This window comes from Morus notabilis, unplaced genomic scaffold (genome assembly GCF_000414095.1).
Source record: "Morus notabilis unplaced genomic scaffold, ASM41409v2 Scaffold399, whole genome shotgun sequence".
Taxonomy (NCBI): domain Eukaryota; kingdom Viridiplantae; phylum Streptophyta; class Magnoliopsida; order Rosales; family Moraceae; genus Morus; species Morus notabilis.
In genome coordinates, this window is record NW_010366583.1 from 81,291 (window position 1) to 100,340 (window position 19,050).

Genomic DNA, 19,050 nt, shown 5'->3' on the forward strand with positions numbered 1-19,050 from the left:
GACATTAACAACTGATACGTTGTTATAGAACAGACCAAATACTATAAATATAATTTGGTTCATTCATCACATTGTTCAAAAGATACGTACATGTAGAACTTGGAAAGTGCGCTGAAAGCCAAGAAGATAAATTCCAATCAACAAAATGAATAAAACAAAAGGCTAAGACAATACATTTTTAATTTCACAAAAGAGAACTTTTTAAAAAAGTAAGTCACGGTGAGGATGGTGATCTCCTTTGTGATGTAGCCCTTGTCATTCTTGCACCATAAAGTTGCAGCCCATAACCTTCGTAATCGGTATCTGTTTTGTCTGTCTCTTCTTCTTCATCTTCATCCCCATCCTCTTCCATATCGTCGTCCACATTATTATTTCCCACAATTTTTTTCCTTCTCACAATGCTACCATCCTTGAGCCATTGGACGACTTCCAACATGCTTGGTCGATTTTCGGGGTTATTATTGGTGCATTTCATAGCAAGCAAGACCGTGGATTTCAATTGTTGGGGATCAAACTTGCCTTTCAACCTAGGATCGGCTATGCCGTCAAAAGCACCCTTTTGGGCATAAGGGATGACCCATTGAACAATGTCGCGCTTCACCCCGCCGGGAAGTTTCTCGAGAGGCTTTTTGCCGCTAATGATTTCCAAGAGCAAGATTCCAAAGCTGTAGACATCACAACACTCCGAGACCTTCCCCCACATTGCATACTCGGGTGCTAAGTATCCAAGAGTTCCTTTTACTCTAGTGGTCAGATGACTGATACCGTCCGGGATTAGCTTTGCAAATCCAAAATCAGCAACTTTTGGTTCAAAGTCATTGTCTAAAAGCACATTGCTTGCTTTTATGTCCCGGTGTATTATATGGGGATTCGCCTCATGGTGCAAGTACCTTCATTTACCAAAAAAAAAAAAAAAAAAAACCCAAGATTGAGAAGACTCAGAAATTTGAAATGCAAATACTAATAAAATACAAATTACATGTGGACTTTTGGGTTCCGTATTGGTTTTATGGGATAATTAATTAGTAGAGTGGACTAATTGCATTTCAAAGCTCGAAATTAAAATGGTCCATAGACTAGCTAGCTAGCTAATGATCAACGATTGTGACTGGCTAAATTAAGGCATCTTTCAATTAGGAATCTTTGAATGATTCAGAAGGGTTTGGTTGTCCTTTAATATTATCCTAATAGCTAGTTAGTTTCTACAAAGTTTTATTTCAAGTGCGAGAATAACATATACATCATTTTTATTTTTATTTTTGGGTTCAAATATAATGAAATTACTATTCTGCCAAAGATCAGTTTTATATTTACTTACGCTAAACCTTCCGCTGATCCAATGGCGATGTTCATCCTACGAGACCAATCAAGAAGACAATCTGAGGCAAGTTGGCCGTGCAAGTGGGTGATCAAGTTGTGATTAGGCATGTAATCGAAAACGATAAGCCTTTCTTCGCCGCCGGCGTAGAATCCTCGCAGGCCTAACAAATTCTTGTGCCTCACTCTCCCAAGTATTTCCACTTCCACAGCAAATTCCATCTCTGCTTTGGCCGTCATCGTCTTCAGTCGTTTAACCGCTATCTACACATAATTGTTGATCAATTTATTGCCAAACTAAGCAATTGAAAAGAATTAAGTATGGAGAGAGATGACTAATATTTAAATTTTGTAGAATATATATCCTCACGAGGGTATGCAGAAAATCACAAAAGGAAAAGGATACGCATAGAAAGAGAGAGATATATATACACGAATATATAATTTCATACCTCAACGCCTTTACTTGTTCGAGCAAAATAAACGCTTCCAAAACCGCCTTCTCCAATCTTGTTATTTTCATCGAAATTGTGTGTGGCGTGTAGGAGCTCCTTGAGAGAGTATCTTTCCCACGAGTAATCCCTAATACAATTATTTTCTGCCCTAAGAATTCCCAAAAAAAATAAATAAATAAATAAATAAATCAAAACAAGAACAATATAATTAGACAAATTAAGGGTAATTAAGGATTCATCAACTCTAATTACATCATACCTGTTTTGCGATTCGTCGTTTTCATCAGAAAAATTGCAACAAAAGCAGTTCCACTGCATCTTTCCGGAGGAAGAAAACCAAACCATGAACAAAGAAGCTGTTGTATGGAGAGGACCAGGTACGGTTTGGAGAAAACAAACAGGTTGATCAAGCAACAAGAAAACAAAATATTATTTTCGGAAATTTCTAAGCAAAATTAGGGAAGGAGTCTTATGGTGAAGACAAGAGAGTACCTCTTGGGAAGTCAAGAAATTTGGTTGTTTTCAATGGCAAGGACAATATGCTTTGCTTGGCTGTTCATGAGCGTACACTTGAAGCCGATGTATTCTAGTGCTTTATTATCTTATGTTAATTAAGCAATATATATATATATATATACATATATATTTCATTGGAAACGTCACATTTCCAATTTGTTAATTGCACATTAAGCTTGGCAATGTATATGTTATCCTTTCTACATAGTCTAGACCTGGACAATGAAAACAGCTAGTATTTAATATGATATTCTTCACATTATTATTATTATTTTTCCTTCAATTGAAAGTGACACCATTAATATCGAGTGATGAACACGAACTTAGCTCAGTAACCAATAAATCCTAAGCCTTCAGAAATGGGGGGTGAGACTCAATTGTGTAAGGGACGATGATGAGTGTTTCACCTTTGACACACAAAATAAAAATAACAATAAATAAATAAATAAAATTGGGCCTTATCAATTTAATTTTAAAAAGATAAATGTTGCAAAGCATGCCTTATCTATCGTACGCGTGTCACCTACGATTAGCTGTAGTCAAAAAATATTTTGGATATGAATTATATATAAGTAACTTAATTAATTAATAACAAATAGACTTGCACAAAAAAAAAGGAAGGAAAGAACAGTAAATCTGAGTACGTACTCCAAAATTATTAATGAAAGAGAATTCATGCAAAATTATAAACAGAAGGGGAATATATTTAGGGAAAATTTTTGAAGGTTTGGAATCTTTATTATTTAAATTGGACGAGTATAAAGAACTAAGAAGTAGATTTTTTTTTTTTTGAGTTCCAAACTTTGATAATGAAACAAGGAATTTGTAGATATCAATAATAAGGCTAAGCAATTAGTAAGTCAATGAAGATAGCGCAAGAAAAGTGACAAAAGTACGGCTGTCATTAAATTATGCTTTTTTACGTGTATGAATATTTAACTATGCAAACAGGTAATTTTATAATTATATGGATTTATGTGAAGTTCAAGTTTTGTACCGTCGATATAAGGTTAGTGGTTACAATTGGAGATCGTCTTCTTCTAAACTACTCGATTGTCTCATATGATCTTATCCCGCTTATCACAATACTTCTACTTTTCTTCTTCTTTTTTTTTTTTTTTTTTTTTTTTTTTTTTTTTTTCCTTTTTTTTTTTTACCACTGTATCATAATACTTGTACTTGTTCAATGACAAAGAAGAAATACAAGTTAATTTTGCTAAGTCATGGAGTCATGATTTATTGGTAGAGGGCTATTTATTTAATCAAGATTATACTAATATGTGTATATATATATATATATAAATAGTTGACCTAATAAAATATAAAAAACTATTAATTTAAGGAGGTCGAGTCTAATTTATATGCTTACCTACTATATTAAAATTAAAATCACTATATTGAAAAACAAAAAAGGAAAAAAGCCGCAATTGGAGGGTAGAGACCCAAAAAATAAAAAAATAAGCAATTCTAGGGTAGAGACCAAAATAAAAAAAGCAATTCTAGGGTAGAGACCCAAAAAAATAAAAAATAAAAAATAATACCAAACTCCATAGACGTTGTATACGGGTGTCTTGCCAAGTCAAAGGTTCAAGAGGTCTAATATATACTCTTACCTACTATATTAAAATTAAAATCACTATATTAAAAAACAAAAAAGGAAAGTTCAAACAAAAAAAAAAAAACAAAAAAGGAAAAAAGATAGAGCGTCCCATCGCCCCTCCACCTCCGTCATTGACTTTGCTTATGAAAGCAATTCGAGGGTAGTGACCCAAAAATATAAAAAAAAAATAAAAAATAAAAAATAATACCAAACTCCATAGACGTCGAAATTTCTGGAGGGTGTAGACGGGTGTCTTGCCAAGTCAAAGGTTCAAGAGTTGTAGAAATCATATGTTACCCTTTGGGGCTGCCTAAAGTTGTACTTAATTTGATAATCATGAGTACACTAGTACATGTCCCAAAAGTTATCAGACATTTTTTTTTTGTTGAAAAAATTAGATATTTTAATTTTTAGTACTGACAAACAATGTTATAATTTCTCATGAATTATCATATTAGATCTTCTTTATACAAGTTTGTATTTTATCTATGGTAAAAAAATTTGAGTTTTGAGACAAATTGTCCCTGAACACTTTAGAAGTAACACTTTGGCCATCGATTGCTAAAGTTTGACACTCACCCTCTCAAATTCTTAAATTGCTTGCAATAACAAAAAAAAAAAAAAATTGTAATTAACTGTTATTAAAATTGATGGGCTGACATGAATAGCTTAGATTATATCCAAAAATATTTTAGAAGGGATCACTTTGGTAGAAAAATTGTTTCCATAAGAATAAATTAGAGAAAAAAATTCACTTAAATATATTTTAAAGTATAAGATTTAATAGGAAAAGCTCAAAAGTACAATAGGAAAAAAATAATTTGAAATTAAATTTTGTGGGGATATATTTAAAATTTTATTGATAAGGGGGGCATATAATAAATTATTTTTTTTGAGAAAACATCCTCACCTTCCTCCGCCACTGATTTCATATATGATTAAATTATCCATAATATTATGTCTCCAACTTTCAGAATTTTTTTATTACTAATTAATCACACTCATTGATAAATACAAAACATAATAAACAGATGTGAGTTCATTAATTTAGGATTAAGATTAATCAATAAGTAACCATCAATAATATAACATAATTTCTTTTTAGAAATTACACTTCCATTAAGGTCTAATTCAATATATTCTAAATACAATGTCTCTATTATGTAATAATCTTCACAATAATTAAGATAAGATCGTTCTATTCCTACAAGAAATAGAGAACAAAACAATTTTATCAAATTAAAGTGTCTAGGTTTATTTATCGATCATTAACATTAGTTTATAGTATAGGAACTTTATGGTATTTACTAATATTAATAATAACAATATTAGTAATGAACGATTATCATGTGAATTGTTAATTAAATGAATCAATTTTATTTCTTATAAACGTCAAAATAGGAATGCTTTAAAAGCAGTTATGTAAACAGCTTCTTGACCTCCCTTTTTTTCATGTTTTTCAAAAAGAAAAAGAATAATATAAAAAATGGGCAAAAGATAGAGAAAATGCTAAAGAGAAGAAGTTAAAAAATAAAAAATAAAAGGCTTGAGAAGATGGTTGTTATAGAGAATATACGTAACCAAAAAATCCAATTGATAAAAAGCACATTTTCCCTATGGTTGTAAAATGATTGATCGGTAAAATCCTAATTTCATCCAGATTTGAGTGGTTAATTAGAAGCATCTTTTTACTATTTCAAGGATGATTTAGGTACTTTAAAATTCGACAGTAAAAATTAATCATTATTAGAAAATTAAATTAAAATATCGTCACTTTAAAATTGCAAAAAGTATAGAAGGTGTCAACTGTCAATATAATTTTACTTTAAAATATGGCTTAGAAAAGAAAAGTTATGCGATTTAACAACCACGCATGGACAAAAAGTAATAATTGAGGGGATGCAAGAATCAAATCGGCGTTGGTCATCATTAAGATTAAATTCTCAAAGTTAGGTAAGTTTGAAATCAGTTATTTTATTTTACTAATTTGTTCCAATAAAATATCAAACATATGTACTGTACATATAGTAAAAAAGCTATCAAACATATAATATATCTTTGATAATTTACTATAAACAATTACAATGTTGATCGATAAAAGAATTAGGATAAAATTTTTTATATATGTGTGTGGGAAGAAAATACAGGCCATCATATATTTGATAATATGATACAGTTGTTACTACACAGATAAATGCACAGAGGAATGATGAAAATCAAAATACGTCAAATAATATAAAAGACACAAGCGGTGAATTTCACAGAAAAACACACAACCCGATGCACCAGTTTTGCAGTTGCACATTTTATTTCCACATTTACAAATTCAGAGCAACATTTAAACAATTGTACGTAGGAAGTTTAATTCAAAGCAACAATTAACCAAATGTATATATTTAATTTATGTTTATTTTCTTCACGTAGTTCGTTTAGATAATTAGAATGTTGTGGTGAACTCTCATGGCAAACATATTTGCAGTACCTTATGCGTAAAAGTGAGACATGTTCTTTTATATTTTTGAGTTAAGATGATTTTAAGTTAAGTTTGAGTTATAACTTAAGTTGAACTTATAACTTGAGTTTGTGTTTAGACGTGCACATTTAAGTTATAATTTGAATTGAGAATCTATTTGAGTTTCTGCTTGGGTGAGTTAAAACTTAAATTTTGTATTTAGATAGTATTTTAATAAAAACTCAATGGTGATGAAAAATTTTATTAGGATTTATGGGTGGAGTTTTATTCATCATTTTGTTGTGAATGCATAGAAAAAAATCATCTCAATCAAAATTAAAACGAAAAAGTTATAGCATTTTTAATAATAGAAAAAATAATGTTCATTAACTTGGGTTCAAGTTTATGAACTGAGTTGAAGGGGAAACTTGAACTCGAGTTTAGCCCCAAACTCGAGTTCAAACTCAAAGTTTACAAAAGAACATGAACTTGAATAAAGTTATATCTCGAGTTTAAATTTTTTCTAAGTTTCATTGCAAAAGAACAACATTAGAAGTCTAGATCTACGTGAATAAGGAAATATCCTTCGTTATAAAGTCCCAACCACGCCTAGTACTACATCTCTTTCCTATGCAATCAGAAAGTTTATAAGGAAATTAAATGGATAAAAAATAATAGCAAAGGTTATAAAAGTTATAACATTAATTAGCTCATAGCAAAGTTTGAATAACGCTAGAATTACCATCCCTCTCTATGTAGATTTGGAAAATTGAAAAGATAATAATGAAAAGTTCTTGTAAAATGGAATTCACCTAAGCACGAAGTGGCTGCATGGAGAAAATGCAGGATATGCATGTAGAGAATTAGGAGCGTAGAAAATTTCAGGAAAGTGAACATTTGAGACTCAAGTAGTACTTATATTATTTAATAACAAACAAGAAGATGAAATTTGACAAAATTAGCAACAGCAGCGAGTATAAAATACAAAGAAGCTTCTGCAGCCAGCATATATAGACGTAGTTATAAGATTATAATTGTTATGTTCTAATGTTTATCACTGCATAACGAGCCATATATAAGGAAACAGAAGTACTTTAAAAAGAAGCATGAAATTGGTATAGCTAAGATATATATATATATATATATATATATATTTATATATTTAAGTGTCTATCCGAACGCACCAATGCGCAGATACTAAGAGAAAAGTAAGGCTTTAACTAATTACTAATTCTCCAACTAATTATTTGCCATGATACTTAAACTTCTCAAAAGTCATGATCCCAACTTATATATATATATATATATATATACACACACACATACATGCATCTAGATTTTTACCCTTTATTTTTGATTAATACCCTTTTGACCAATATTGTTATTTGATTAAAAAGGACATTAATAATTAAGAGTAAGATGTAAAAATTCAGACTCATACACTCTTAGGGATATTTGTCTCATTTCCCTTGCTTCGTCCGTTTACTATATATGAGGGACAAGAGTGGGCAGTTCTCGGCATCCATATGACAGAGCTAGATCGATTTTGGATATCATAGTACTAGACTTCAACATATGGTTATTAGTTGATCAACTCTCAAAAATCAAATCAAGGCATTTGCAATTGCATTCAATGTATATGTTTTTGGAACTTTTCATTTATTATCACTACTGCGTGCAATGAATTACAGCGTGTAAAAATTTCTTGCTGCTAGACGTTATGAGTCCTCTTCTTTCTGAAACAGCTAGTACTCAGCAGCTGATGAAATAACAAAACATCATAGTTTGACGAATGATATGTGAAAACAAAGTAAAGGAGATCATAAAGCATAATATTGTATAGTCTTCTATCAAAAATCATTTATTCTCGACTGATCCAGAAGGCAACATTCCTTGCTAGATATCAAACTGAACTAAATAAGAGAAGTTGACTTATCTACATGATCTGCAGTACTTCATGCAATAACATTATTTACTCAACCAAGTTGTTATTATAGTATCTAGCCAACTCTCAATTCACTTAAAATCTACCTATACATGTGTATATATACATATATATAGCGAGCTTGATGAAACTACACTATATATGGACAAAAGATAATCAAAATGAACTAATGCAATGCACTTGCAGACCAAAATATGTGAAATATGGTTTGTTCATCTCTAAATTAAACATTAAGACGTATATACATGCCTTTTCTTTCTTTCTTTTTCTTATTTTGAAGGGGGGAAACAAAAACCTATACGTAAACATCTTTTCCTGTGGCATCTTGATATCCATCGGAGTTTCTCAAAACAAATTAGAGCACCAAAGGTCCAAAGATCAGATTTACATATGCTCAATAACTGTAAGTTAATTGCATTAATAAAAGACAAGTTGATCATGATCATATCAGCGATCTGATCAGTTCCAAAATCACCAAAAAAGCAATGCATGCAGAACATTAAATAAATGTAATCATAGTCCTAAGGAGATCATGGTACTATAGTCACTGGGAAATGCTGCACAAGAGAGCATACAGCTTTTGTTGCAGCTCATTCAGATCAAGGCTAGTATTATTCAGATCGACAACCTGTGAAACGAATGTCGATGAAAACATTGTTGAATGTGAATATTAGTGGTACTAAGTTAAAAATAAAATAAAACTAAGTCGACCCTAAAAAATAAAAATGTGTTAGTTATATACGAAAACTCCGCACCTCAGACTGAATAGTGTGGATTAATCTCTCATTCACTCTGGTGGAAGAACACCCCACGACGTTAAGTCCTTCTTCAAGCAATATTTCAAGCACTCTCGATAGGACCAAACTGCTGCTAATAACAATCTCTACTCCACCCAAACAAGGGAGAACAATAACGGAGTTAAGCAAGTTTCCGGAGTTATAGCTTCTACCTCCGGAATCGCTACTTTGTGCACTCGAATCGAACGAGTTTTTGAGCTCATCTCTCTTGATTTTCAGTGTTTCGATCTTGTTCTTCAGGTATTTTATATAATTTGCAGCCTCGTGCATGTGATCTGAGACCGAACGCTTGCCCTGTAATTAATAATAATCTCGTCAAGAAAAAAACCCTAAAAGAATAAGTATTTTATATGATTGAAAAAAAAAAACCAAGCCCGACAATCGACATACACAAACTAGAGATGATAATAATCTAGAAATATTCAAATACTAAATAACACTTAATTAGAACCACTGAAATATATATGAGCCTGATTCAATAATTAATTGTAATTAGAAACAATTAAGCGGGTTAATTAGTAAAGTTGTGAACATATAAACGAATATTTTGGATCGAAATAGAGGTTTTCTTGACCTTAATCATTTCAAGAGGTAGTATTGATCTAAGTGAGGAATTAAGAAACGCCATTTGTAGCCTTCTTTGGCGTTCATTATCCCTACGCACGATCTTCCTCTCATTGTAGTCGCAAGTAGTATTTGCTTCTGCGTTGATGTTGTTGTTGTTGTTGGAGATAGAAAATATGGTTTTATGGTGCCGACCTCTTCCTCTTCCCATATCCATGGGGGATATGAGATTATAATTTAATTATTTCCAACAACTGCTTATAATTGAAGAACCAGATCTTGGTCGATCACGGATATCTTCTTGATGGGGGTGGGAAGCGATTTGGAATACCAACTTATTGCTTAATGTGGTGGAAATTATTATTAAGGAAATATTCAAAGAATAATTAGCTCCCAGAATAATTTGAAGATTTATTTATTTATTCTTTTTCTTTTTCTAATGTTTTTATTATTTCCTTCTCTGTTTCTTTACTATGTATTTGATTAAGGAGTTAAGACACACAGATTCCTTTGTTAGACGACAGTGAGGTCTGTGATTGGATGTGATTAATATATATAAAGGTATCTCTTCCCAGTCAAGGGCAATGTAAAACGTGCATTTTTAAAGCTTCTTTACGATTTCGCTTTTACCTTTTTACTGTAACCATTTGCGGCCATTTCACACATAATTTGTGGAACAACGTTAGTCAGCAGTCGGCGGATACTAGGTAAACCATAGTCATATATGGTGCGTAATATGCAATTATATAGATGAGTTTTCAAAGTTATATTTCCATCGATGGATTAGATATCATCAAATATAGAAATTTAATAATTTAATGTGATAAGAATCTAATATCATTAATTGTCATAAATTTTTTAGGTCAACTATTCAATTTATTACAACCATTGGATTAATATCTTACTTCTAAAATAATGATACCCATTGATGAGTACATGTTAGAGTAATCATTAAAACCACACCAGTCATTATAGATGAGTTTTTAATGGTTACGTTTTCATTAACGGGTATTATAAAATATAAAATTTTGATGATGCAGGATTTTAATATTGTACTTTTAAATAGTACTGTATGTATAACAGATAATAGAAGTTCTATTACCCTGGTGCATAACTGATGCCTAATTGGTTTGCAAGAGATCCTTAATTTTTGTTAATGTAATATGCCAAAGAGGAAAAAAAATATTGTTTAACTTTGCAATCTTCATAATCACAACAAAATATAGCGTGATGTCACAAAAATTTCGAGAACTTTAGCACGATCTTAAGAAAAATAAAATAAAGCTCTCATAATTCTTCCCACATATAATTCCTAATCGATTTATTTAAATAAAGAAAATTAAATAGCCCGAAAAGTAACAAAAAAACAAATAGTCCAAAGCGGCTAACAACTTAGGCGAAAAAAAAAAGCACAAATTGGTTGAAAGTACTCGTGATATAAAAGATATACCATTGACTCCAAAATAGAGGGACAAAATCCTCATTAAAACCCTCAATTTAATCGACAGTAAATTTATAATTCTCTAATTCACGTATGATAATATGGAGTTTACCTTATTTAGTCAAAAGAAACATATAGACAGACTTTCTAGAAAGCTTTATCCAAACGACGCTGGAAAATGATACTTTTAAAATGGAGAAAATGATACTTTTAAAATGGAGATATATGATACGCTTGATAGTTAATATGCAATGCATATATTGTTGAATCTAGAAATTTTTATTTAACATAAAGTTTCTATTTTCTAAGATAAGTTGCTTCCAAAAGAATGGTCATAATATTATCACAAAGAGGATATGGGCATAGAATACGCAATCTCAGGTAGGGGAGCCGCAACATCAACAGTATCGGAACAAAGATCATACGAAAGATATTTAATGAATTATTATTTATTCTCCGTTTTACATATAATAAGGAAGTGCCATCAACTGAACAAATGTAGTTATACATATATATATATATGTTGGTTTTAAGTAAAGCAACATAATGACTAAAGATTAGCTTAGCTGTTTCATATCTTTGCTTTCTCTAATTAAATGTATTTATCTTATTATATACAGTGGTTAGGATTTTGTGGAGGTACTATTACGTGCACGACACCCGGATGATCACGCAAAGTTGATCCTCTTCCTCTTTCACCACCAAAAAAAAAAAAAAAAGAAGAAAAAAGCAAAGCTGATCCTCGATTAGTATGAGCGGTTTAGGTCCAAAGCACTTTCGATCATTGGAATCATTTAGGCCTCGTTCACTTCGCGGATTCGAGTTTTTAATTCGAGTTGAGATGTGACATTTTCTGAGAGCTTTTCACTGTAGCAGAAAAAATTGATGTGACATTTTCTGAGAGCTTTTTACTGTAGAAACCTAAAACTGAAAACTCGAATCGGTGAAATGAACAAGGCCTTATTTAGTTGTATTTTATTAAAAAGAACACGGGACACTGATTATTATTATTATTATTATTATTATTATTATTATTATTATTATTATTATTATTATTATTATTATTATTACTAATGTATATTTATACGTATATATGAATAATGATTTAAGAAATTGATTAGTGGGTATGAGGAAATCATCCCATATTGGATGAAAATCCGGCAACACAAAAGCTGAGGATATATGTAACGTCCTCACCCAACAACAATCCAAAAAAGTGCAATATTAGTTATATTCTTTATTTAATCAACCGAAATAGTAAAAAATAGGCCAATATGAAAAGCTTAAGAAAGTATATAGACTAATTTTTAGTTATAGAAATTAATAGGCCATAACTTGTTAAGTTATGGTTTATAACCAGATAAGTTATGGACAAACTTGTCAAGTTATGGTTCATAGCCAGACAAGTTATGGACAAAAACCGTGAATTATGGACAATAACTTGTCAAGTTATGGTTCATAACCAGACAAGTTATGAATAAAAACAATAATTTAACATATTTATTAACTTATGTAAACTATTGACCTATTAATTTTAATTCATCTCAAATCTTGACCTATTTCCCTACTTCTCCCTTTAATCAATGTGCTAATGATATAACCGAAACATGTACAGCGCACATCATTGGAGTAGGGATATATTATCGGTTCATACACTCTGCTTTGACGGTGCAAGTTATATTTGTAAAGAATGATATTGGACATCGATCCACCGTGATTGTTTGGTACCATCTTTTGTTTTTGCTTATTAAAAATAGTAATCTTTTTTTTTTAATTTAAACAAAAAAATAATAAAGGGAGGAGACCTTCTCAAAATATTGTTGCTTAAAACGATCACACCATATCATTTTCTTCTTATTATTTTTGTTTTCTTTTTTCTGATAAAGAATTGCATCACTATTTTCAATTCAGAAAATAAAGAAAACAAAAATGAAAGTGATACTAAACAAGACTAATCACCACGATATAGATATATATTACTAATTAAGGGATGTGGTATAGAGATGGTTCTAATTATGAACCGAGAGAAGATCATTTTATGAGATGGTTGGTGTCTAAAGCATGATACGTCCAACATGAGTTGTTAATGTAATTAGTTAGGATTTATAAGGAGTGCGCCCGTTGCATTACAATTAGCACAAATAAATAAACAAATAAAGAAAAGAAAAGAAAAAAAGAATATAAAAAGATATGGGCAAACATAGGCAAAAGTACTTATGTTAAGGTAAGCGTTTTTACCCTATCCGTTTCTAAATATTAGATTAACTTTTTATCAGTTAGATTTGAATCTAACTGAAAGTAATTATATATTGTGTGTCTTAAAATTTTAACATAGACACTCAAGATTTGATATTTAAAAAGCAACAGTACTTATCAATAGGATAAAAAAGCCTCCCTTACTATAAATATTACCCAAAATTTATAGTAAAAACTATATTGTTACCCTATTGGTAGATACCATTGAATTAACTTTTCAATATCCGATTTATAATTAGAACCAATTATGCGTTTCGTGCTTTAAATTTTTAATATAAACACTTACAAATCAAAATGTTAAAAAGTTAACCCCACGCTCCGGAATGACAAAAATGCCTACCTACCACGAAAGTTGTGAAAAGATATATGAAGAGAGAATTTGAAAATTATATATATATATATATATATATATATTCTTTTGTATTCCAAGCGATGTAAATATCACGTGTTAGGTACTTGTAGTGCATGATGTCATCCATTTTTGGCTTGTACCAGAAAGATTAACAATTTATAACAGAACTAAATAGTATATACAGTAATAATTGAACTATTTATACATACATTTAAACTGTTACAACAACTAAACTGACATCGATCTCTGGCGCTGTAGCTTCGATAGACGAATCCAAATATTTTGCAAAATTATAGCTATACCTCGAATTACTCTTCCACGAATGCGACAAATGGAAGATCCGTTGCTAGCTTTATACGCAGTCAATGTCGAGAAAATGTATAAAAACTAATTATTCATCAGTGTTTCTGCCTTTTTTTCTGTTTGTCTTTTTGGCTTAACGTTTTTTTGGTTGCTCCAATAATATTAAATTATGTAATAACAAGGGATAAAAGCAAAACACTAGAGACAAAAATTGCTGTTAATTTGTATATTTTCGAACGTCATTTTTTGCCCTCTGTGTATATGCTTAGTTGCAACTGAAAGATAAAAGTAGCTTATTAACTTTAGACAAAAGAAGAGCAGGATATGCATGTTGTGATGTTTGACTCATTCAAAAACTTAGTTTTTTTCTCAAAAAATAAAATAAAATAAAATAAACGGATGAACTATAACATCAAGTTTTTACTAAGACATATCCTAATTAAGTTGACACTCATTATAGAAGTTATCCAACACCAAGTCATCAAGATCTATATTTAAGAGAGAAAAAAGAAAATTACAAAAGTTTATAAAATGAAATTAAAAGGAAAAAAAGAAACAACAATAAGAACAAAAGTGCAACATAAGCTCTCAAAACCAAGAAATGGGAGAGATAAATTGAAAAGCCAAAGAGTCAGAAGTTGATCCGAAAGGTGTAAGCCGAAAATCAAAATGCCCATTCACTGAGTTATTTGAGAAGATTATGGACGATACGGAGACACCATAGTATAGTGGGTGTAAAAAGTATACCAAATTATCCGGATTAATTAGATTGTAGAAGATGAAGGCGTCGGGTGGGTGGTCAAATGTAAGTTTCACAGGACTCTTAGAATTTCTAAAAGATACACTTTCAGATAATAATCAAGTGTCGGGTTCTATGTACGAGGCTAAGAAGACGTTGAGCTCTATAAGGATGGAATATGAGAAAATACATGTGTGTTCAAATGATTGTGTGCTATATAGGAAAGAATGTGAAGACTTGGACGAGTGTCCGCTGTGTCACGAGTCTAGGTGGAAGAAAGGTAAAAAACCGTCTAACATGAGAAAATGTGTGCCGGTGAAGATCTTATGGTACATTCCAATCGAACCAAAATTAAAGTGATTATATCGAAATCTGGAGCATGCTAAAAATTTAACTTGGCATTATAATAAGAGGTCGACGATGGCATGCTATGACTCCCAGCCGATTCTCCACAGTGAAAGATATTTGATGCAGAGAATCCTGAATTTAGTGCGGAACCTAGAAATGTCCGCCTTGTGTTGTCGGCTGAAGGGATGAATCTTCATAGTAATTTTAGCAGCAAACATAGTACTTGGCCCGTCATACTTGTAAACTACAATCTTCTGCCATACTTGTGTATGAAGCGGAAGTTTCTAATGTTGACCTTGTTGGTTTTTGGACCTAATCAACCAGGAAATGACATTGATAACTACTTGGCACCGTTGATTGATGAGTTGAGAAGATTGTAGGAAAGTGAGATTGAAGTTAACTATCATTTTCGCGATGATTCCTTCGTACTCCGAGCAATGTTGATGTGGACTATTAACAACTTCCCTGCATATGGAAACATGTCTGGGTACTCGGTTAAGAGTTCCACAGGTTGCCCTATTTGCATAACAGAGACATCTTTAATCCGGTTGAAACATGGAAATAAGACGGTGTATGATGGCCATAAGAGATTATTATTATGAATCATATACCACAAATAAAGAAAAGCTTTTAATGGTTGTTCGGGCCTGATAGATTCAGCGGGTATGACAGATACATTTATTGATGTATTATTTAAATCGTCATTAAATCTCAACATTAGATGACGATTTTATAAAAAATTGTCGCCTAAAATACGCTGCAAGTCTATTATTGTCGAGATTAGACGATAGTTTACTAAGAAAATTGTCGTCTAATGTCATTTTTAACGACGGATAAAAACAGTCGTTATATGCTACATACATATTTAACGACTTACGGTTAGACGACGGTTCTCCTAACCGTCGTCTAATCTTTTAACGACAGTTATTAACAGTCGTTAAATATCAAATTTTTACTAGTGATGACGCAAGTAATATTGAGTGTTACACAGACATTATACAAAACAATTTACATGTCTAAAGAACGATGTTACACTTATACACGAGAAAAATTATCATTCTGGACTGTACGGTCGCTAAACTTGAGATTTTGTTTGTTTATATGTGTGTGTTTGTGCTACATTTTTTTTTTTTGGCCCCTTGAAGTGTATTCATATCCCAAATTGTCAAGCCAAGGAAAAAAAAAAAGACATGCTGTCATGTCACGTTTCTTATCATCAAATTGACCGACTCATGTGTACTTGTTAGATGTCCATCAAAATTATAATGACCCTGATATATAACTGGTTGTTCCCCCTTTAGACAATATGAAAACTGGTCATGGAATGGATCTTCAACGTCTTATTATAGTTATTACTACGCATATACCATGTGTGTTCGCAGGTACACTTTGAGGCTACATAAGTATATATATATATATATATATATATTAAAGAAACGATAACTACTAGTATCAAGGTGAAATGACATAGTACTAATGTAACGATAAGTCTTCAATTTCAGAAAATTTTGTGAGTCGGGGTTTGGTAAAACATAGGCTGCCCACCATAAATCTGTCGCCTAGCTACATCGACGAATAAGGAACCAACTTAAATGATCATGAAGAGGATGTGAAATATATATTTTGCGTGATTACTTGAGTCAAATTCTTTGCCTGGATGGAGGAACATCTTATCCTTTTAAGTGAGAAAATGGAAAACAGAAAATGATTAAGTACACTTGAAAATGCAAAAAGGAAAAAAAGAAAACGAAAAACAACGTCCTTTTAGTAACCTATTTATTACCAACACGCGTAGCACAAACACCTTTGTGAAAGTAAAACAACAAATTTAGCCATATATGCTTTTGCCTCAAGAAGTCTTGGTCAAATATAATTATACTTTTCATGAATTATAATACCCATAAGATGATAGAAGCCATGTATGCTGGCATGTTAGTTTACTAATCCATCTCAAAAGCTTAAGCTGTTAGGAGGTGGGCTAACAGTAGTTTTATACTTTAACACTCTCCCTCACGTGTGGGCTGGACAATGGGCAATCGTGTAGGTAAATTAATTAGAAAGCCCAACACGTGAATACTTAAGCCCGAGATATATAAAGACCCAACACGTGATGATAATTTTAAATGAGGATAAAGAGTGCAATTACGAGAGTTTGAACTCAGGACCTCCCGCTCTGATACCATGTTAGTTTACCAATCCATCCCAAAAGCTTAAGCTGTTAGGAGGTGGGCTAACAGTAGCTTTATACTTTAACAATAACACATCAGGATCATAATAGAATATTTAAACCAAGCCAAAGGAATTAGAAAAAGAAAAAAAAATCAAATCAAATATGGATATAGCCTATAGGGTTTTGTTTTTTTTTTTTTGTTTTTTTTTGGTAGAAGGGCATGTAATTAATTAAGTCGGAGTTTTGAAAGTCATAACGAAATTAGGGGTATATTGTATGTGGGCCCTTTAAGTACTGTAGTTGGTAAGAGAAGGGCTTAGCAAGCAAAGCATCTTTGGCATTAACCCACCAACAGTATCAACAAGAGATCTCATTAAAAATAGGTTATCATCAGAAGTCCATGACGCGGACAAGGGGCTCCAATAATGTTGTAACGCATTATAGAAAGCCTTTCTTGATTATACTTAGCTGCTCCCATATCTTTTTCCTGCCAAAAAAACAAGTGATCTGTACATAATTCATTGCTTTCTAATATTATCGCATAAAGTTTTATTAAAAAAATAATAAAATGTTTGAGGATAAAGCTCTAGGATCAAGAAGCCATGAGGCTGTCTGCGATTTTGGATGCATATGGACCTCCCAAGTGCCTAACCCACATACAGGTTGTTCTAATCCATTTTATTGGATCTCACATATACAAACATACATATATTTATATATATATATATATGTGTGTGTATATATATGTATATCGATCGTCTTCTGCATAAACCCTACTTAATCGGCAACGGCCACAGGGTTTGTGGTCACATAACTTTTATAGTATCCAAATTAATTGTACAATTGAGGCATATCGATCAATTTAGACAAAGAATGTACGATAATTAATTGACTGGTTACACTAGTTACTATTAGTCGTTATTTGTGAGTCTATATATAATTGATTGGATTCTATCGAATACTTTTAGACCTAAAGTACAGTAAACTTTGTGACTGACAAGTTAGACATACCAATTAATAGAAATATAATTAGTTTGTTATGATGAGCAAATAATTATGTATAAAAAGTAAATAACCATAAAAAAAGTAAATGCACTAAATAGCATTTTCTGAATATAGTTTTGAAGTAAACAGCATATTTTTTAAAACTTGATAAATTATAGCATATTTTGATTTTTGATTTATGGTTTTTCAAATATACCTATCCTTTTAGGTTTTTCATAAGATGCTTCTCTCTCCCCCAATCTCTCTCGTCTCCCTCTCCCACCTCTATGATTTCACCTCTAGACATCTATCTCAGTCTCTCTCTCTCTCTCTTCGACTGCTATTGCCAAAGATCGGAGATCGTGATTTCTCTGGTTCTCTCCCTTCCCTCGTTGTTGTCATCGCCGATCTGTGGTGAAAAATCAGAGATCGTAAAGTGAGATTGCGATCTCCTTGCTTCTCTCCTCTCCGTCGTCAGATCTCTCCCACCGGCGTTGCAATGCTAATCTGACAGAGATGACGTTCTCACGACGGGCTCTAGCAACGACGGTGGTTGTAACCTCATTCTTGATGCTCGCGAACAAGATTCCATTTATAGGCTGTCGTGACCTCCCAGCGAGGGATCTCGCGACACATCCAGTCCAATCGGCGTCGGTTCCATGGAGCATATCCCGACTAATGATTTTTTATTTTTGTCTCTTTTTTTCTCTGGGCTTGTCGATTTATGTGCTTTGTGCAGGTTGTTTCTATGGGCTGGCATGACAACAACGGGAACCAAGAGACATTCTTGGTTTGATAATGTATTTATGGA

The 19,050-nt window shown here is 31.9% G+C and overlaps 2 protein-coding genes across 2 annotated transcripts; both read right to left on the reverse strand.

Annotated features, from left to right (window-relative positions):
* Nucleotides 1–203: 203 nt before the first annotated feature.
* Nucleotides 204–2,141, reverse strand: LOC21396128 (PTI1-like tyrosine-protein kinase At3g15890). Its single transcript, XM_010110761.2, has 4 exons — nucleotides 2,032–2,141; nucleotides 1,770–1,920; nucleotides 1,319–1,581; nucleotides 204–890 (listed from the first exon to the last, which is right to left on the reverse strand). Exons 1-4 carry the CDS (start codon nucleotides 2,115–2,117, stop codon nucleotides 215–217), a joined length of 1,176 nt encoding a protein of 391 aa, XP_010109063.2. The 5' UTR covers nucleotides 2,118–2,141; the 3' UTR covers nucleotides 204–214.
* Nucleotides 2,142–8,829: 6,688 nt separating this feature from the next.
* LOC21396129 (transcription factor bHLH118) lies at nucleotides 8,830–9,863 on the reverse strand. The gene is made up of 3 exons (XM_010110762.1): nucleotides 9,657–9,863; nucleotides 9,041–9,376; nucleotides 8,830–8,913 (listed from the first exon to the last, which is right to left on the reverse strand). Exons 1-3 carry the CDS (start codon nucleotides 9,861–9,863, stop codon nucleotides 8,830–8,832), a joined length of 627 nt encoding a protein of 208 aa, XP_010109064.1.
* Between the last annotated feature and the right edge of the window lie 9,187 nt (nucleotides 9,864–19,050).

Excerpts from the sequence above, each read along its gene's own strand:
- LOC21396128 (XM_010110761.2), bottom strand. The coding sequence starts at position 2,117 with ATGGTTTGGTTTTCTTCCTCCGGAAAGATGCAGTGGAACTGCTTTTGT. Across the intron at positions 1,921-2,031 it reads AACGACGAATCGCAAAACAG|GGCAGAAAATAATTGTATTA; the intron begins GTATGATGTAAT and ends GGGAATTCTTAG. Across the intron at positions 891-1,318 it reads GGATCAGCGGAAGGTTTAGC|GTACTTGCACCATGAGGCGA; the intron begins GTAAGTAAATAT and ends TGGTAAATGAAG.
- LOC21396129 (XM_010110762.1), bottom strand. The coding sequence starts at position 9,863 with ATGGATATGGGAAGAGGAAGAGGTCGGCACCATAAAACCATATTTTCT. Across the intron at positions 9,377-9,656 it reads TACCTCTTGAAATGATTAAG|GGCAAGCGTTCGGTCTCAGA; the intron begins GTCAAGAAAACC and ends TATTAATTACAG. Across the intron at positions 8,914-9,040 it reads TCCACACTATTCAGTCTGAG|GTTGTCGATCTGAATAATAC; the intron begins GTGCGGAGTTTT and ends TTCGTTTCACAG.